At 44.7% G+C, this 21,898-nt stretch overlaps 1 protein-coding gene across 1 annotated transcript in view; it reads left to right on the top strand.

The window, feature by feature from the left end:
- Window positions 1-18,789, top strand: part of LOC119653070 (roundabout homolog 2) — a 245,393-nt gene extending 226,604 nt beyond the window's left edge. Inside the window, exons 13-14 of the mRNA XM_038057550.1 lie at window positions 2,030-2,207; window positions 17,162-18,789. Coding sequence (XP_037913478.1) covers window positions 2,030-2,207; window positions 17,162-18,308 — 1,325 coding nt within the window. The 3' untranslated portion in view covers window positions 18,309-18,789. The remainder of the gene's footprint in view (window positions 1-2,029; window positions 2,208-17,161) is intronic.
- The last annotated feature ends 3,109 nt before the right edge of the window (window positions 18,790-21,898 follow it).

Raw genomic sequence — 21,898 nt, 5'->3', positions numbered from 1 at the left:
GGAAAATCTGTACCTCACCGCCGACCCTGTCCTGAACATCAGAGCAGAGTTAGGCGACTCTGAAATGTTGCGTTTGCTCAGGGGCACGATTTCGAAGCTGCGACCAACTCCACCTTCCTGACACGCGACAACGGGGGTTAACACCGCCATGGTCCAAGAGACGTGTTCACAGGTCCTCATTCAGATGGACACTCCTCGAAGGCCACTGCAACCACCATATGAGGGCGCCTTTAGAGTTCTGGAACGAGGCGAGGCATTCGTTCAAGCTCGACGTCCGAGGCGGGCTCAAGAGGGTGTTCTTGTCGAGGCTGAGGGCCTTCGACGGGCCGGTGGACGCATCGAAAAAAAACACACTCGCGAAGCGTCAGATTTATCCGGGGGCTCCGTCCGGGATCGGGTGGACGGTTTGCTTCGTTGAACCCGCATGGTTTCAGCTGGGGGCGGAGTAACGTGACCGCACATCGGAGGCGCGAACCTGAATCCCACCGCGATTTCGCCTCTGCCGCCGCATTGAACAGCCGTGGAAACAACTGGCAGCCTAACAGGAGACCGGGACGAGAGATGTCAGAATGACAAAAGAGGAACTCTCGAGTTAAGTGAGTCAGATACGGAGAAGAAAAATAAAGTTAAAAAAGTTAATGACAAGTCGGGAAACCGGAAGTTAGACGCTTCAGGTATGAAAGGTTTTGTGTATTTATTTTATAAAGAGATTTGGGTGTGCATTTGTCCCATTAGTATGTAGGACGTAAAATATGCATATTATGTGAGAATATCCACTTTCAAGTGATATTGACATTCATAGTCTTGAATTTGTAGAAGAGCGACAGTTTTGACCTAGTATAACTTTGTTAGTGATAGTACGATTTTCACCAAATTTGGCAGGATCATGCTCTATGTTGTAGCCTACATTGCTGAACTTAAGGGGGGGGGGGGTTCCTGTCAATTACTAAAAGTTATAGTAATGTACTATTATTAACTTTATTTGAAAAGGTATCGGTATGGACGGTATTTCGGAGCCTAGGCACCATATAGTGGCAGCCCCTGATTTTTTTTTTCAGATTTTTCGGTCTGGTAGTTTCTGAGAATGGATTCGTTAAAAAAATGATCACTTTCAACCGCCCGCACTCCCCACCTTTTCAACAAATGTCAAAACTAAGACCGGCTTCTAACTGAGACCCTTAATTTGATGCCCCACATGACTATATTTGATGAAAAAACTGTACATCCCCCTTTTGCATGTATGGGGACTCCCCATTAAAGTCGACGTAAAAGGATGTAACTCACTATATACTTGAGCATTTACAGTTCCCACCTTTCTACTAAATTTGGTACCAATCGTCTCCGAGAAAAATGCGTGTGACGGACAGACAGACTGACAGACAGACAAACAGTAAACTGATTTTAATAAGGTTTTGGGCAAACACAAAACCTTAAAAAAGGGATGTTTTTATTTTGCATTTGGGAAAAACATATCAAAACTGCAGTTGATATTCAGGCACGAGGTCGGGGCTTGGGACAAGATTTCGAAGTTAGCAGTTGAACCATTCCGGTCATCGCACCACCGGGGAATATCCTTAATTAGAATAATATTAGTTGAATAAGGATATTTCAGTAACGACATTAGTTTGACAAAATTCAGTAATTACGGCCAATAAATCATTGGTAAATTGTGTTTGACTTTCTTAATGACTAGAACGATAGCTTCGTCAACATAAACTTCTCTAGGTAATAACTCGGTTCAATTTCTTTCCACCGAAGGATTCACCTCCACCATTTGTACCTTCATAACATACCGATTTATTTACCATTTCCAAATAACTGCTCTTTGCAATCAACCTCAATTTCTTCCTCGTCAACGATCCACACTAATCAGGCTGAATTGCCAAAATCGCTTACCTTTGCCGGTGTTCATTTTATGTCCCCAATTTTCTTTGCCTGCGGAAAAAGCATTTTTACCAGAACTCTTTCCCTGATTATTTTCAACCCCCAACTAATATTGTTATTCTACGCATTGTACGAATTATTACAGGCAATCACGCAATCGGCACGGTACGAAAATTTCCCACATTGCCATTGAATGCGGCCGGCGTTTGGATTGATCCAACCGGAGGCGTTTGGAGGCAAGCATCAACTGTTACGAAAGATTCCGTTCCTGATTACGCACAAATTTCAACGGCACCGACACTACCATTACCGGATTACGAAAGGTAAGTTATCGCAAAATAAAGAAATGTATATTAGCGCTAGTATGGAACGTAACTGAGATTAGAGAAAGGTTAGACTAATTGGATTGGGGAGGGTCTGGTCGGCAATGAGGAAGTCCGGGCTGTAATTTATACACGAACGAGGAGGAGGCAGGTTTCCAATCGGAAGCGCTGCTTGACCTTTCCGTTTGGCTTCCTTTATGGGGTTCACTTTGAATTGTATTCCGGATAAAAGTAATATCCATTAATGCTGCCTGAAAGCATCGACGCCTCGACATCCTGGCCGACAACACAGGACCTACCATCTGGCCCATTGCATTGGCTGGCACTATTCCAAAAAGGATTGCGCCAGCAGCCGTTCCTTTCATATTTCCGACACATAATAAAATTAATTAAAAACATTCAATTTTTCAAGCAAAATGAATTAATGCAGGTTGCGCAAATAAATTCTACATTCTCCAGATACAGTAATTGCATTACACATTCCCATTTCCCACGGCCAGTTATCCCGGGAAATATGCTCCGTGTAACTATTCAAGCGGACGTGTCGGCGGGCCAGAACCTACGGAAAAAACTGCAAGAATCATCCATAATTCATTGAATTTCATTTTCAGGAAGAAACTCAAGTTGGGTCTCGTGGTTCTCCCGCTCCCTTGCACTTTGCGTAAGTACCGCCTATTAATCTCCTGTTGAGTTTCTGTGCACCTTTTTCAACATTTTCCACTGCATCTGAGCTATTGGACCAGGTGAGCGCACTAGACTCCCTACATCCGCCCCCTTGAAGTCCTTCAGCAAAAGACCGAAATTGGAAAAAATACTCGACCAGGACTAGGAAGATTAAATAAAAATTCCACATCACACTCGCTCAGAGACAAATATGATGTGAATGCATCCTGGAAATTTGAAAATCTGCATGTCTGGCTGGACCCATCGTCAAATTAAATAATCTCTTTCACTGCGACCAAGTGCGCTTTTATCCTTGCTTTCAGATTTGGATGGTATTTTTCAATGTTTCTCTGTTTGATGCCAGGAGTTGATGTTATTGTGGGTGCTTCCCAATGGCTTCCTGGTCTGGTGGAATGCTCGGGCGAGAATGCAGATTTTGAGGAGTCTGCAACTGAGAGTATGGCTTTCCAGTGGTCGGTGGTAGGTGGCTCTTTCGGCTGACAAGGTTCACTTTGAAGGATTACCTACGTAGATTTGAAATACTTTTCATGGAGATTTTCACTTTATTTTGTTTGTTTGGGGGTTATTTGCACGATCCCATCATTCCAAACTATCCGACTAGATGCTTCTATATAATTCATCTCAGGTGACCAGGAGAACGCTTCTTGGTCTTGGATAGTCTGCTCACATGACTGTGAGTAGAGTTTATAAGTTTAATTGAAACAAGACAGTTGTGTTCTTTGCTTTTGACGTAATTGAAATATTTTGAAATCATCTTCTGAATAAACAAGGATACATATGAAGCTCTACTTGGACAGAAAAAACTTGAAAAAGCCATTTCAATTAGGGATATATGCGGAGTTTTTAATTAAATGTGAGATCCTTCTCGGAATATCTCGGAAGCCACCACGCCTTATTCTGTCATCTTCTCCCAACCATGTTCCTAAGAAGCACGACAGTTGCTGCTAGCTTTCTACGGCAATATGTGGCATCCTGTTGGTTGGGTTGATGCAGGATGCAAGGACGACGAACAAATATATCGAGTCACAAAATGAAGGATTGCGTCGAAAGCATACGCACACAATGAATCAGGTACCACACCAACAGCCAGCTTCATATCGTGTCGCGCACAGACATGACAATGCACGGAATATGATTCAATTTTACAGACGTGACGTTGAAAGAAACGTAAATTTTTACGGACTTGACAATAGGTCCGGAGCCGAAAACTTACACGGAGATGATGACCAATCCGGACTCAACTATTCAGTTCAGTCAGTTTAGTTAAATGGGGGGAGCCGCAGCTCCGAGCACTCAGGCCATTATTAGGCCCATTGTACTATCCCCGTAAGTTGCCTATTCAATGGCTTCCCGCCTACGGTTTTCGCAGGCTTTAGCGAATCTGAGAACATTCTCAAGAGGCAGAGAGTGTGCAGATTCTTCATTGAAGAAAACCTTGCCAAGGTGTCTTCGTCTGAGATCTGAGGATGCCGGGCAGCTGCATAAAAAGTGCAGGGCAGTTTCCTCCTCCTCCTCACATTGGCTGCACACAGCCGAAACCACTACCCCAATCTTTTCCATATGGTAGTTTAAGGGGCAGTGTCCCGTCAAAAGCCCTACTAGGGTTTTCATGTCCCACTTCTTAAGGGACAACAAAAATGCCGCTCTAGTGGCCCTAGGCTCCTTCACAAGGATTTTCGCTTGCCGGCAAGAGTCCAAATTTCTCCACTCGGTTGCGTGAATCCTTGCAATTTCACCTTTCAGAGTAGACTTGACAGTAGATGGTCGGATTCCAAGAGCTGGTTCTGGGCCCACCATTGTGGATCCAGACCCTCGGCGAGCCAGTCTATCAGCCCCCTCATTACCGGCGATGTTAGAGTGCCCCGGCACCCACATTAGGAATGTTTCGTTCAGTCGGCCAAGTTTCAGCAGCACCTGATGACAACTCCACACCAACTGGCTTGATATGTTGTTGCCATCCAGTGCCGATAATACCGCCCGACTGTCGGAACAGATTCGAATGGTGCGACCCCTCCATTTTTGTCGCAGACATTCTTCTGCTGCCAATGAAATGGCATATATCTCCGCCTGGAATATGGTCGTCATTTTTCCGAGGGGTCGGGCCAGTTCTATAATCGGATTCTCCGAGAACACGCCTGCACCCGATCCATCCTCCGTGACTGACCCGTCGGTGAAGATTATTAGGTCTGTAATCTGAAAAGACTCATGGCCACTTGTCGACCATTCTTCTCTTTCGGTGATTACGACAGTGTATGTCTTTTCAAAGACGAATCTGGAAACCATATGATCGGTCGGCATCAGGGCTACCGGATGTTTTTCAAGGAATTTCCATATAGACGCATGCCCGTTGGATTGGCCGCCTTTCCACGCCCCAATGGTATCGAGCCTATATGCGTCGTTGGCTGCTTTCCGTTTCACCTCCAAGTGGATGGGGGGTAAATTTAGGATGGTTTCAAGTGCCGCAGTCGCCGTAGTACTCATTGCTCCAGTAATACTTAAGCAACCAAGTCTCTGAATCTGCGTTAGCAGCTTCCTGCTGTTAGCAAAGTTCAGTCTTGGCCACCAGACGATGCATGCATACATCAAAATGGGTTTTATTATGGATGTATACATCCAATATATCCGTTTAGGTGAAAGTCCCCAGGTCTTACCTATCGCATTCCTACAGCACCAGAGCAATCTGCAGGATTTCTGGTATTGTTCCTGGATATGATGCTTCCACGTTGACTTGGAGTCGAAATGTACTCCTAAGTACTTGACTGTTTGTGCCAGCTGGATTTCCGCCCCTGCTAAGGTGACGTTCTTAGTGAACATAACTAGTCCAGTCTTTCTAGCGTTCACCGTGAGTCCATTGCGGAGGCACCAGCTGTGGATTACATGCAGAATTGCACTCAAGCGGTCACATACTGTGACTCAACTATACTATATATATGACATGACGATGACGGCTTGCCTCACGGATGTCAGCCACAACCACTCAATACGTTCTCCGTGGATCGTGTCTACACTATCATGGCATCCTGAGATCTAGATTTTGATGGGCTGTAACTATGGAGGAGCTGCGGGAAATATGTGGTAGGTTCGGTGACAACAAGGCCCCAGGTTTAGATGGCATCCCCCACCGAGCTTTGAAACTGGCAGTGAAGACTAGGCCCGACCTTTTCGCCAACACCTTCGAGGCGTGCCTAAAAGAAGGAATATTCCCTGCCCAGTGGAAAAAGCAAAAGTTGGTGTTGCTTCCGAAGCCTGGCAAGCAACCTGGAAACCCAGCGTCGTATCGTCCTATCTGCCTGTTGGATACAATGGGGAACATGATGGAGAGAGTCATCTACAACAAACTCCTGCCCATCGTCGAAGCCAGCAATGGTTTGACGGAACGCCAGTTTCATTTCCGACGCGCCCACTCTACGGTCGACGCAATTGGCATGGTGGTAAACCTGGCAAAAGGTGCACTGATTTCTGGCGGCTGCTGTGCCGTGGTGGCGTTGGATGTCAAAACGCATTCAACTCGGCCAACTGGAATAGAATTAAAGGGGCGTTGGCTGACATAGGTGTGCCGGGATACTTAGCGAATTTGGTGGAAAACTACCTCTCAGAGAGGACTCTCTGGTACGGGACGAATGAGGGCCCCAAAGAGTACATTGTCACGGCCGAGGTACCACAGGGATCGGTACTTGGTCCCCTGTTGTGGAATATCATGTATAATGGGGTGCTTGCTCTTCCCGTCCCAGAGGGGACTATGATTGTTGGCTTTGCTGATGGCCTAGCTGTGGTTGTTGCAGCAAAACACCCAGAAGATGTGGAGGTTTACGCAAAAGAAACAGTGAGAGCGGTAAAGTCCTGACTAGAAAAGGCCGGGCTGACCTTGGCGGACGCGAAAACGGAAGCGGTCTTAATAACGAAACGCAGGAAAAATAACACTGTAAAAGTGGAGGTCGGTGGACATACGGTCGTATCAAAGCCGGCTATCAAATACCTGGGGGTAACAATTGACACCAAATTGAGTTTTAGGGAGCACCTAGAGTATGCATGCCAAAAGGCAGCCAGTGCCAACACGGCACTTGCAAAAATGTTGCCAAATATTGGTGGGCCGAAACATTGCCGGAGGTTGGTGCTAGCCGGAGTGGTGCGCCCCATCCTGCTCTACTCGTCGTCTGTGTGGGTAGAGGCGTTTGCAAACTCTCAGAGACGGAAGCAGGTGAACTCGGTTTACCGGCGGATGGCTTTGAGGGTTTGCAGTGCTTTTAGAACCACATCAGATGAGGCAGTATTGGTGGTGGCAGGCATGATCCCGGTTGACATTCTGGCCAAAGAAATGAGTGTCCTGTACAATGCAAGACATATGGGGGGGCATGCACAGCGTAGAAATGCGGCAAGGTCAGAGTCGCTTGATCTCTGGCAACGTAGATGGGACGAGTCTGCGAAAGGTCGGTGGACGCACAGGCTCATTCCCAACATTAGGGTGTGGCTTGAGCGAAAACATGGGGATACCAACTACCACATTACCCAGTTCCTCACGGGACACGGTGGTTGCTACAGGCAGTATCTGCACCGCTTTGGGTTGGATGATTTTCCGAACTGTCCCAGATGCGATGGCATACCGGAGGATCCAGAGCATATGATGTTTCACTGCCCACGATTTGCGATGGAAAGAAGGAGCTTAAACCAGGTGCTGGACAGTAGCGGGACCCCGGAGAGCTTGGTTACTGAGATGCTGGAGTCCGAGGAGAAGTGGCTTGCGGTTGGCTCCGCAATCATCCAAATGCAGGAGGAGTTGCTGAAGGAACAAAGAAGGAGGAAAGCTGCAAATAGGAGAAGGATGAGTGCCTAAGAGCAAACCTACCCCGCGAAGTAATACCTCAATGGTGGTCCCGCGGGGCTGGGGCTGGAGAGACCGGGGGCGGTTTTTAGTGGGTGTGAATCCCACACGTGCCCGCTGTTGTTCCGCCGTTTGGGCGGCGGAGCTGCTTCGGACGTGTCTTTCTAAGATTTTCCACCTCCGTGTACGCACAAAAAATCGATCAACTAGCTCCTCTTCCGAGCGGAGGCCGTGACCAACACAACTCTACAGGAGGATCTCAGCCTCTTTTCAGAGACAGAGCAGCAGATTGGTACTGGAACTACCACCAGTCTGTCGGACGATTCGATTGGACCTCTTCTCATGAGGTTCTTCGTCTGCAGTTCAAGAATTCTCTAGATGACTGCGATATTCTGGAACTGATGCGAGATCGTGCACAAGATCCATCCGAAAGCTTCGATAATTACTAAAAATTGTGCGTTTGCTAGCCAATAGGCCAAAAAGTTCCTTCGCGGAGAACAAATTGGTAGAGTTCCTACATCGTGCCCGACGTTCAGAGGTTCCTCAGTCTTAGATTCAGAATTTTGACTTAGCTTTGGTTTGCTGAAATTGTTCGAAGACTGTTGGGAGGATCCCAGGATTTGACCCCACCCTCTATTATTTCGAGAAATCCGATGCTTTCGATTCTGAGGCCGTTGGACGTAAGATTGCAAAATACCAAACCGCTAGAGAACGGATTTTTGGAGTAGCAGTGATGGCGACGAGAAAGCCTAAGTGCTAAACCCTTCGCTTACTTCACTATTGGCGGCGGATATTGCGCAACCGTCGTCTCTATTACTCTGTAGTTCTCACGTCGTCGTATGCTGATGTCACAGCCTTGGATGAATGTGTCTCAGGAATGATTGATACCGGAAAACGACGATTGGTATAGGTGGGAGAAACTACGCATCGATCTCAGGACAGCCGGCAGGACTAGCCATTCGACAGTAGGCAGAGTGTCGGCTAACATCACGTTTCGTGATCGGCCGGAATCGATATCGTTCCTCCTTATTTCATCATTAACCCAAAATGTATATCTTGGTGCTGATTTTGTCCGCAGGTTTGGACCCACACAGGACTTATTTGTACCCTGCGTATGTTCACTAGAAAACGTCATCCAACACCAGTTGATGACACACCAGCGAGCAAGGCTCGATACTGTCATTGGCAGTTTTCCGTCTTTCGAGTCGGAAGGTTCAGGAAGTACAAGTCTAACGACACACGTCATCGATATTGGGAATAATAAAGCGATTAAACAGAGCTCATCTACGAGGAGATTGACCAAATGATGGCTTTGGGAGTCATCGAGAAATCGCAAAGCGACTGGTCTTCGCCAGCTACCCTTGCCTAGAAAAGTGCGGCTATGCCTTGATGCCTACAAGGTGATAAACACTGTCACCGTGAATGACGATTGTTCTTTGCCTCTCATCGAGGGGATTTTCAGCCGTCTCCCGAGTCTAGATCTGCAGGATACGTTCTGGAAAATTCCACTAAATGAAACGACCAAGGATAAGTTTGCCTTCACAGTTCCAGAGTCATGCCATTTGGGCTCCGCAATGAAGTTCCTATAGCATATCTCACGAAGAAGCTCGCTCAGCCTCAGGGAAACTTCACTATAACTGAGCAGGAATGTTTGGTAGCGGTGGAGACTGTGCGAAAATTTAGAGCGTACATTGAAAGCACAACATTCAAAGTGGTAACCGATCACGCTTCGCTCAAATGGCTTGTGAACCAGGCAGACCTTCACGGTAGACAGGCCAGATGGGCATTGAAGCTTCGAAGATCCTCGTTCATCATCAAACACAGAAAGGGCTCCGGATTCCGAAAGCTTTGGAAAGCAATGGAAACAGCGCGGACGTGGCTTTTGATTCACCACATTTTTGGTCTGCGGACAACAAAGTCCCTGATCTGCAGGTATGCGATGGATTCGTATACAAACGAAACAATCATGTGCTAGAGGAGATGAACTGCAAGAACAACAGCCTTAGAAGCTCTGGATTCCGGAGGAGATGACGACTGAGATGATCACCCGCGCCCATAATCACCCTTTAAGTGCACGTGAGGGGTTGATAAAGCCTTGGGTACAAGTGCAGTTGTGGTTTTTTGGCCTAAAATGGTTTCACAGGTCACATCCGTAATTGTGAAACGTGTAAAACGTCAAAAACTCCTAACAAAATACTCCAGCCTCTAATGGGAGAAGCGCTCATCTCCGATCGGCTCATGCCCCAGATCTCGTGCCGGAAACATTAGAGCAATAGGCATTCTCGATTCTCTCTCGAAGTTTTCATTCGCGGAGCCGGTTAAATGGTTTCCGTACAACGTGTAGACTGAATATCTTTCATATGTTTGGAATCCCGCATTAGTCTTCAGCTGTCTCTCCTCTAGCGGGTCTCGGAAACCAAACTGCCCTGTAGCGGCCGCGGCTTTACGATATTGACAGCATTTTCTTTGCCTTGCCCAGGGACAATCTGATGGTAAAATGCATTTGATAAGCTGCAATATTCCTTTGCTTTCTCCCTCCCTAACATTACCTTTTTTGTAATGATTATGGGAGTTTACCCCGTGATTGGAAAGCATTTCAAGGAAAATATAGCTTGTGCATGGCTCCCGGTGTTGATCTGGAAACAGAACCATTTAAGACTTGATCATCATCATCAACGGCGTAACAGCCGGTATCCGGTTTAAGCCTGCCCCAATAAGGAACTCCAGACATCCCGGTTTTGCGCCGATGTCGACCAGTTCGATATCCCTAAAAGCTGTCTGGCGTCCTGACCTACGCCATTGCTCCATCTCAGGCAGGGCCTGCCTCGTCTTCTTTTTCTACCATAGATGTTACCCTTATAGACTTTCCGGGTGGGATCATCCTGATCCATACGGATTAAGTGTCCCGCCCACTGTGACCTATTGAGCCGGATTTTATCCACAACCAGCGGTCATGTAATCGTTCATAGATTTCGTCGTTATGTAGTCAATGGAATCGTCCATCCTCATGTAGGGGGCCAAAAATTCTTCGGAGGGTTCTTCTCTTGAACGCGGCTAAAAGTTCACAATTTTTCTTGCTAAGAACCTAAGGATTGGCAAGATCATTGTCTTGTAAGTAAGAGCTTTGACCCTATGATGAGACGTTTCGAGCGGAACAGTTTTTGTAAGCTGAAATAGGCTCTGTTGGCTGACAATAACCGTGTGCGCATTTCATCATCGTAGCTATTATCGGTTGTGATTTTCGATCCCAGACAGGAGAAATTACCAACGGTCTCAAAGTTGTATTCTCCTATCCTGATTCTTCCCGTTTGACCAGTGCGGTTTGATGTTGTAGCTTTGATGGTTTTCGGTACTGACGTTCCCACCATATATTTTGTCATGCCTTCATTGAGCAGCCTAACATCTTGCGCGCCTGCTCGATTTGATTGAAGGCATTCTGTACGTCTTGGGTCGTTCTTCGTATGATGTCGATGTCGTCAGCATAGGCCAGTAGTCGGGAGGACTTAAAGAGGATCGTACCCCTCGCATTTACGTCAGCATCACGGATCACTTTCTCGAGGGCCAGGTTAAAGAGGACGCATGATAGGGCATCCCCTTGTCGTAGAGCGTTGTTGATGTCGAATGGTCTCGAGGGTGATCCTACTGATTTTATCTGGCCTCGCACATTGGTCAGGGTTGGCTTAGTCAGTGTTATCAATTTCGTCGGGATACCGAATTCTCTCATGGTCGTGTACAGCTTGACCCTAGCTATGCTATCATAAGCGGCTTTAAGGTCGAGGAAAAATGGTGCAACTGATGCCCATATTCCAACAGCTTGTCTGTCGCTTGCCGCACAGAGAAAATTTGATCGGTTGCTGATCTGCCTAGAGTGAAGCCTCTCTGATATGGGCCAGTGATGTTCTGGGCACATGGGGTTATCCGCTCTAGTAAGATAGCGGAGATTATCTTGTAGATGGTACTCAGCAACGCGATACCACTATAGTTGCTGCACTGCGTGCATAAGTTGATGAACCGCTTGGTGTAATCGGTCGCCTCCATATTTAACCAATTCGGCTGTTATTCCATCGGCTCTTGACGACTTATGGTGTGTAAGCCGGTGGATTGCATGGACTGTTTCTTCTATGCTTGGTGGTGCAGTATTTGTCGTCATTTTTAATTGGCGGGATTTCCAACTCACCGATATTTTGGTTGTTAAGTAGTTCATCGAAACACTCAACCCATCGCTCGAATATGCCCATTCAGTCGAAAAATCATCCTTCTCTGACTCTTCAGTCTCCTCTGTAGAGGCGTGAACGTTAATGAGGCTTATATTTCGAAATTTACCACGCAATCGCAGAAGGCATTGGTTTCAGCCCTACCCAACCCACAACCTGGAGGACCAGTTGGTACAATTTCTTCCGTTTTTAGGAATGGGAGACTGGCATGCATCCTTCTTCGTCTGCAGCTTTTCGTTAAGGATGAGCTCCCAGCGGTCATCACGTGTAGGTGAAGATAGGTGGTAGTGGAGCTGTTGGGTGTTGGTTCAGCAGGCGTTTCCCAGGTTTTATGCTCCATCGTGGGTACCAATCCATATTTCGCCCTGGGGCCTATATTAGCCTTTGATGAAAGACCTTAGCCTGGCCAAAATTTGAAATCTTTACAATTGGTTAAATGCACACTATACCAATGAAACCTATTTGAATCGATGCACACGTCGTCTTGCGTCCGAGAACGAATGGTCTTAACTGCAGAAATCCTCCAATACAAACTGAAGTTCTCGCTCCTTATGACTTACTGGAGTTAGTAGACAACGCTGCCCTACTTTTTATTTGTAAGTAAAATGAAAAGCATCTCATGACAAATATAGACTACATAGATACTGTTGCACCTTGTGAAGCCTATCTATCAATGAATGTTTTGATCTAGGATACTAACGGAAATTCCGGGAGCTAAAGCAATTCAACCCTTCAATTTGTTGTCAGTACAAGTATGCCTACCAGAAAGCGGGCAAAACCGAGTGGTTTAGCAAGTTGAACAATAGTCGAACCACTAGATCCTACATAGTACCAAATTAAACCCGTTAATATAGGGTCGCCAACGAACGCTATTTCAAATCGGTTGATCAACGATCAAAGTGTAAGTGTTCAGGCTATCGAGCATTTTCGGAAATGAAAGTACCAGCAGCTGGTCTTAATGTTAACTCCTCAATGGTAGAACTGGAGCTAGACTCCCGTACCGCTTTCTGTGCTGCGGTGTGGTCCATAGAAGAGATTACAGACTCATGACAGGGCAATAATCCCAAAAACTGGCACTTCTAAGAAGTCAGGATAATGGGCTGGGCTATCTGCAGTCATAGTTACGGAAGAAGAGAGGAAGGTATTGTATTTCAGTATAACTGTGCGGTTTTTTTGGACTCAATATGAAGAGTCCTTGCTAAGATTCAGTTGAATGAAATTTGTATACACTCTCTGACTTTTGGATATGTTCTTAAATTCTTAGAATCTTATATGTTGCACAGGCAGAAAACTATTTGAATCGGCGAATTAGAGGAGAGTAGGTAAGCAAACTATTGTTTGGAACTATTAAGTAAAAAATAAACGAGAGAAAAAAGGCGAAATTCTACACAAGATTAGCAGCTCTCTGCATGAATGAGAACTACTTTGTCTGCAGAGGCCAATTCTACAAAACCACCTCAGGAACTGCAATAGGGAACACGTTATCCCCTTTGATAAGCGAAATCTTCATGAAAAGCATAGAAGAAGAAATTGAAAAACGGGGAATCATGCCAAAATTTTGGGCACGTTACATAGACGACTTATTGGTTATAATCCCAAATAAAGACATCGAGAAAACACTGGAAGCAATAAATAACATACACCGCAACATAACTTTCATAATGGAAAAGGAAGATGACCAACGGATAGCGTTTTTGGACCTAGCAATAATAAGAAACAACAATAAACTCGAGTTTGACATATACAGAAAGAAAACTCACACACACCGAACCATACCAAGATCATCGAAACACACATATGGGCAGAAAATGGCGGCTTACAGTATGATACATTGGTTGCTAGTGACATCATTGACAGAAGAGCGATTCAAAAAAGAAATAACTTACCACTTTCGGGTGATATTGACATTCATAGTCTTCAATTTTCAAAGAAGCAACAAATTTGAGGTATTATAACTTTGTTAGTAATAGCGCAATTTCCACCAAACTTGGTAAGATCATGCTCTATATTATAGCCTATATCAATGCAAAATTTCATGGTGCTAGGATGAACTTAAGGGGGGTTTCTAACCAATTACAGAAAATGGTAGAAATATACTATTATTAACTTTATTTAAACAGATATCGACATGAAAGGTATTTCGGAGCCCAGGCACCATATAGTGGCAGCTTCCTGATTTTTTTCAGATTTTTCGGTTTGATAGTTTCTGAGAATGGCCTCCTTAAAGAAGTGATCACTTTCAACCCCCCGCGCTCCACACCCTTCCAACGAATGTCAAAACTAAGATCGGCTTTGAAAATTACTAATCGAGACCTTTAATTTGATACCCCACATGACTATATTTGATGAAAAAAAATTTTACACCCCCCTTTTGCATGTATGAGGACCCCCCTTAAATTCGACATAAGAGGATGTAATTCACTGTATGCGTGAGCGTTCACAGTTCCCACCTTTCTGCTAAATTTGGTCTCAATCGCTATAACCTTCTCCGAGAAAAATGCGTGTGACGGACAGACAGACAGACAGACAGACAGTAAACTGATTTTAATAAGGTTTTGTGTTTACACAAAACCTTAAAAAGGGATAATGCTCCTATCAGAGCGAGCATTACATTTTCATCGCTAACGGACAAAATAACGAATACGCTCTCAAAACACAACATCGAAACAGTAAGCACAACCGCTAACAGACAACTGAGGACTAAGCTAGGTTCAACCGAAGACAAATTGAAAAAAAGTCGGGAAACTGAAAGCTTGACGCTTCAGATGTAAAAGGTTTTGTGTTTCCCTATGTGAGGAGCATAACGTAATTCTCTATTGGTTTATAGCATTGACCCGAGATATTGAAATCGCTCAGTTCTGGGCAGGTTTCTGCCATTGCCAGAACTCAGCGATTTAAATACCTCGAGTCAATGCTATCAGCCAATGAGTAATGAAATTTTTTTACACATTAACGCAACCTGGATGAAGTGGCATTCCCCAACTGGTGTTCCTTGTGATCGACGTATCACCGCACGTCCCAAATCTAAATTTTACTGCAATGTCCTCCGTCTGCCGCTCTCTATATTTCTAAGTGTTGGCGACTATAAAGGACAATGAACGGCGTCTTGCGGTAATGGGGACGAAGATGTTGCAGTGCACTGGTAGCGTGACACGTTTCGATCACGTCTGAAATGAGAATATCCGCAATCGATATGGGTTTGCACCGATCGTGGATCTTCATGAAATTTGGCATGTTCAAAATTTAGTACACCTAGGATGAACTTAAGGGGAGTTTTTCAGTAAATTTCTAAAAGTTGTAATATACTATTAGTAAGTTTATTTGAGCAGATATCGGAATGGGACATATTTTGAGGCCTAGATTTCATCTAGGCGCCCCACCCTGATTTTTTTCGGATTTTTAGATTGTGCAGATTCCGAAATTGAGTCCTCTCTCACTTTAAGTGCGTACATTTTGACGTACTTTGCAATTCAAGCCAAAACTAATGTCAGCTTCGTACAAATCGAAGCCTTTCATTTGATGCCCTACACGATTATATCTGGTGAAAAAATTTTTTGAATCCCCCTTTTGCATGTATGTGGAGCCCCCCTTTAAACTCCACCTAAATTTATGCCACTCGCTGTATGCGTGGGATTTCATTCCCATCTGTCCACCGAATTTCGTTCGGATCGGTTTCCCCGTTTTGGAGAAAAGTACGTTTGACAGACGGACAGAATTTGAATCGATTTTAATAAGGTTTTGTTTTACACAAAACCTTAAAAATAAAAGGTGGGTGGAATCTATAAGATCAACTGCCCAGAATGTGAAAAAGTATACATTGGGCAGACTAAAAGACTAGTGACCACTAGATTCGAGGAACACCTAAGAGAGTACAACAAACGAAAAAGGAACGATCCTCGAAATATCCAGTCTATAGTTCCAAGGTATATGGTGGAAGAGGGACATGCCCTAACGATGGACAATGTGAATGTTATAAAGCGGATGCGGAAACGCCATCTTTTAGATTCAGCAGAAAGCATATACATCATCAACGAAGAGAGGCAGGTAATCCTAAATAACGACGAAGGAAACTGTGCAATGACCCTGGTGAAAAAGCTATGCCGCAGGTAATAAAAATAAAAGGATCTGGGAAATATGGATAGGATCAGTAGATTAATCATAACATAATTCGTAGAGCTAAAAAGCTTCGATATAAACAGGGGTAGCTTAAGATAGGTTAACTCATTAGGTGCTAGCACTGAGGAAGGAGGCACGTGGCCTCCGAAACGATTGTATGCGGGAAAAAATAAAAATATTTACAGGATAAAGAAAAAAACCTATAATAGTTCTTTTTTCAACTTATATACCAACTGTAAAGAACAAACATGGACATTAATTTCAACTTATTAAGAATCTTCTGGCTTCGTTTTGCGAGAGAACACGTCACTTTCATCCAATCAATGGTCTGAACTCTCGCTCACCTTTTCAACTTGACTAAAAGAAGAAGATACAAGTATCTACCAAAGGTCAGTTCGCCGAAGTAGTGCTTGTGTTTTAAAGGATTTGCCAGGACAATTCTCGGGACTTTACCTGGTTTGGTGCATAAAAGTTGCCTTTGGGTTTTTGCCAGAGGGAAGATACTGAGCGAAAACATTATAGGAAGATCCTTATAGGATAGAATATTGACTTTTATCGATAAAAAATTTGGTCTAAACGTCAATCAGAAATGTATATTGGAACTAAAGTGTATTTCGCCAGAAATCATGTTTAACCTATCCTGATGTAATGTATTTTGGCAGTTAAACTGGCAATAAATAATGTTGGTTGATTCAAGGTTCGTTTAACGCAACTTTTTATCTTCTCTTGAGCTAGTATAGTAATTTTGCCAAATTTGTATCTGTTATGTCACCAATGCTTGCCCAGAGATAAAATTTCCATCAAATCTGTCATGTATTCCAGCGAAATAAATCGAAATTTTTATAGTTTTGACTTTTTCCCCAATACCATTGCGAACATGTTCCTCTTTCTCTTGACAATCGAAAATCAGGAATTGCACAATATGCATTGTCACAATAAATTCTTCGTCAAATTCCTCGACATATTTTTTGTCTTTTAACACGACTGAACATTATTCAGCTTCACCAAAAATAGGGCGACATTTTTATTGAGTCAAACTCGCTCCTACCCACAGAGCCATAGTCCATCCATTTCAGTGCATCCTTCGCCAACTCTAAAATTTTCATTCTTGTATTTTGCAGACTGACACCACTGAATATGCCAGATTATGCGGAGGTGGCGGGTTGTTCGACATTTAAAAATCACCCCATATCCCCGCTGTACGACAGCTGTGGAGCCTATGCGACAACGAACCTTGTTACAAACGCTAAACTGTATCAGAATCGTTATGCAACGGGCACGCTAAAGGACACGACGGGCAGTTTGGGCGGTAGCGGAGCCAAGCACCACCGCGGAAATGGCTTGTATTCGGCGCCGAGTAGTAACCATTATAACTTGGATGCAAGTAATTTTATGTTCAGCGATACAAATTATCCAATAAACAAGACACCATCCCCGTCCATGGCGGGAGTAGGACTGGGCTCCGGTGTCTCCAAGGGGGTTAATAGCAACACCACAACATCCACTGGCGGTACCGGTGGTGGTGCTGTAATGGGAAAAATGAACATCATCGAGAACAAAATGGATCTCATAAATAACTTAAATCGTACGTCATCATCATCATCATCAACGACGTCTGTTCCTAACCATATATCGTCTGCAATGAGTAGTCGGCCATTGTTGAACGGATTTAGCAGCAGCAGCAACGTGGCCGGGGGTGGTCATATCGGTGGCATTGGGGGTGGCCATATTGGTTATGGAAACATGTTCAGCGGCACTGGTGCACCGAATGGCCTGTCGTCGTCCACAACAATCAAACGTAATCGCCATCCGAAACTTTTCAGCAGTGATAATAAAATAAATTTCGGTAATGGCTCCAGTATTAGCCACTCGAACTACGGGTCGGTAGCGAACGCTGGGGTGGGTGGATGCGGCGGAAAAACTCCTTCCGGGTGCGGCGGCATGACTGAAAGTTTTGAAACTCATTCGAGTTCCGGAAACAATAATCATTACGGCGAAGAATCATCATTGGCCGCATCTCATCGTTCCGCAACAACGGCAAACGGCGGCAGGAATAAGGACTCTTCCTTAACTTGGTCGTCCTCCGTTCAGAACGCTTCATATCAATATCCAAATAGTTCGGTATCGTCCTCGTCGCATGGTAACAATAGCAACAATGTCATGCCGGCGAGTGCAACAAGTTCTTCGAATAAAAGTGATAGCAATCATAGAAACGGTAGTGGTTCCCAAATATATTTAAGTAGTTTCGGAAAAAGTGATAACGTGTAAAGTACATCTAGTTAGGATTAAGATGCGACGGCATAGGCGCTGTAGATATCAGATACCTTTTAATGCTAGGAAGTCATGTATATGTAGGATAAGAATTGTTTGTTTTCCGTATTACGTTTTGTAAATTTTTTGTTGAACTGTTCTATGTTAGCCCCGGCACCGGCCCTCATGTGGGGCTGTGGTCGAAGCAGGGCGGCCCCTTTCAAGAGCTTCCCTTACAAGAAGAAAGTAGTACTCCAGCATTTGAAACTGCTAATCATTAAAGGCCTACACTCAACACGATAACGACATAACGCCTAATCAGCACAAGTTGTAAGCGAGCGACATGCAAATGTGAGTATCTTTTGGTTTTCTTAAATTTGGATCACAAGAAAGCTACATTTATCTTAAGTTTTTATACTCGTATGGTTACTAACTGTGTCGAAAGGCTTCACTATTATTTGGAACAATAGATTGGAAATTAAAAGCAAATGTAAATAATCTTATGAAGAAAATATAATCCTAGAAAAGATAGAACTTGAAACTTTTCATCTAGGCTGAAGTTGGTAGTTTCCAGGCAAAACTGTTCTCTCAGATAAATGGGAAACTCTAACTCAACCTGACCTAATTATTCATCTTGTGATATACTGACGTAGTCTAAACAATTTTCACAATCACAACCCACACAGACTAGACTAACGATATTTGGAGTTATCCTAGATTGTTTCAGTGGAAAATTTGAATTGCAAAGAGATACAGATAATAGTGTTTCATCGGTCGGGCTCGATTTTCATAAAGAAGATTGTACAGAAGAAATGTTGCGTGGGTTTTCGACAGCAGCCTGTATCGAGTCTTTTCAATGTTGGTCTAATAATAATAATAATAGTATCAAGGGAAGTCACACTGCGTCCTAAAGAATTATTGCACCCTTTTCATGGTTATAGTGTACCTACTAACCATAGTATATCGATCAATTCCGGCAACCGGCGGGGATTCTATTTATTTCAGGATTTTTTCGCCTTGCTTCTGATGTTAAGTATACAACCTACTATGGAAAAGTGTTGGGCATTGTCCTAGAATATATACAGTTGTCGCAGGTATCCGTAGCTTCCGCAGTTGGGAGTTGAACCTGCAGGGATCTGCAAGTATGGTGATATTCAGTATTCCCGATAAGTTTGTCCAGGTTAGTTTCCTAAGCCGTTTCTCTTCCTTCCCTATTGTTATGACCATAAAGCCCTTCCCGGTTCCACAGATATTTGCTGGCCCATTTAGCGGCATTTCTACCCCCTTCATGGCCGAAATTTATTTCGAATGTTGTTAATTCGATTTACAGTTGCCACCACCGGTGACGGAGTAGGACTTGTAGGATGGGTGATTTGACATTTTAGATTTCTGCTCTTTTGGCGAACTGTTTATTTTGGTCTGCGCATCAAGCCTCCGCTTCGGGGTGCGTCGATGGTGTCTCTTTTTCGGTCGTGGGGGCAATTGTAGGTGCGGTCCGCCGTAGTCTGAGTAGGGCCTTTTAGGATTGGGTCTTTGAAAAAACTCGCGTTGTAAAATTAGCTGTTGTGATGCCGATGGACGACAAAGACGCGGCAGGCCCATCGGACCCTCACATGGCCGCCCTCGCTGTGCGCGTCCCTCCATTTTAGCGACGGAATTCAGAACTGAGGTTCTTCCATCTGGAGGCGCAATTAAATATGTCCGGGATCAGGGTGGACGCGATAAAGTTTAATTACGCGATTGTGGGCCTGGATGAGGAGTACATCCTCCTGGTGGCTGACATAGTAAAATCGGTATTGAAAACGTTGACCAAGCGCCTGTCGGTAAGTGAGTCAGCTAAGCTGGATCACTTGATGACAGGTTTGACGTTGGGCGATCGAACTCCCAGCCAATCGCTTCGCGAAATGAAGCAATTGGGTGGGAGCAAGATCGACGATGATCTGTCGAAGTCGCTCTGGCTGCGACGGCTTCCGGAGAGCAGGCAGGCGCAGCTACGGCCAATAAGGTACATGAGGTGCACGCACGTCCAACGATAGCGGTCGTTCAGCAGCCTTCTGATGAAGTTGGCGAACTGAAGCGCGAGATGGCCGCTTGTGGTCAGTGTGGCTGAGATGAGGGCGAAGCTGGACGCTCAACGTTCGGGCACCAGGTCGCGAGCTCGCTCGCGGTCTTCTGCTCGAAATGGGCGTTCGGGTAGCAGGTCATCAGGACAACCTACGGGCCGAAGCATTTGTTGGAACCATCGCAGATTCGGTGAAAAGCTACCAGAAATTCGCACCTACCTTAAAAACTAGTTCCGCGGGGTCCTGACGACCCAGAACGCAGCGCCACCTCGCCTAACAATTTATGTAGATACTGGTGCGGAAGTTTCGGTTCTTCCCAAACCCCGGCATCATAGTATCAAATTCCTCGCACATTAACACCTACGGGTACAGGCAAATGGAGGTGAGTCTTGGCTTGCGTAGGATGTTCCCGTAGTGATTCATCCTGGCGGATGTCAGCTTCCCCATTTTAGGCGCAGACTTCTTGTGTCACTATGGGTTGCTGGTGGACTTGCAGAACAGGTCCCTTATAGACTCCACAACCAACCTTAATTCGTCAGGCCAAATCTCATCTCTTCCCACCAACAATCTTTCCGTACTTTTGGAGGACATTACTGACTCTCGTATTCCGGCACTCCTCAAAAAATTCAGCCAGATTACTACCGAATATAGTCTCTCTAAACCAGTGAAGCACAATATGTAATACCACATTAACACTGCTGGTTCTCCTATCTTCTCGAAGCTGCGTTCTCTACCACTGCAGAAGCTGGCTATTGCACGGAAAGAGTTTGAACAATTTATCCAACAGGGTTCTGCAGACCTAAGCCAAATGGCGAATGGCGCCCCTGTGGGGATTACAGAAGGCTAAACGCGCAGACTTTTCCAGGCCGATATCCAATTCCGCTCATCCACGACTTTGCGCATCATCTCACAGACTGCCGTATATTTTCGACCTGGGATTTAACCAAGGCCTATCATCAAATCCCTGTAGCTCCGAAGACATTCCAAACACGGCAATATGGACTCTTCGAGTTCACACGTATGACTTTCGGGTTGTGCAATGCGGCGCAAACCTTTCAAAGGTTCATTCACTCGGTCTTTCGAAACCTCGTTTTCTGTTTGGATATATTCGAAATTTATTTCGAATATTGTTAATTCGATTGAAAGTTGTTCAATCATTTTGGATATGAAGGAAAGGATCAAAATCTCGCAACAAAGGAATTGGAAAAATTCAAGCGCTACTCAATTTGCGACAAAAAGGGTCCATTCCGGATGCAGTGGTTGATAATTGATGTTAGGAACGGACTGATGAATTTAGAGCTTTTTATTTTGTATTTATTAAGTTGGCAATTATTTCTAGTTGGTGCGATGCGGGTATGGTTTGGTTCACAAAGAAGGTACAGAAAAAATGCAGGAATACTATAGGTGGCTTCCCTTTCGAAGTTTGGGTTGTTTGTAGAACATGAGGTGTGATCACTATTTTGAAGGAAGTAGTCAGCGAGGATCTTGCACACGCAGAACGATATTTTGAGTAAAACAATGGTTGAAAAGGCGTTTCTCATTAAA

This window comes from Hermetia illucens, chromosome 3, assembly GCF_905115235.1.
Source record: "Hermetia illucens chromosome 3, iHerIll2.2.curated.20191125, whole genome shotgun sequence".
Classification (NCBI taxonomy): Eukaryota; Metazoa; Arthropoda; class Insecta; order Diptera; family Stratiomyidae; genus Hermetia; species Hermetia illucens.
The sequence above is the reverse complement of the archived record's forward strand: the minus strand, read 5'-3'. Positions and strand labels throughout refer to the sequence as shown.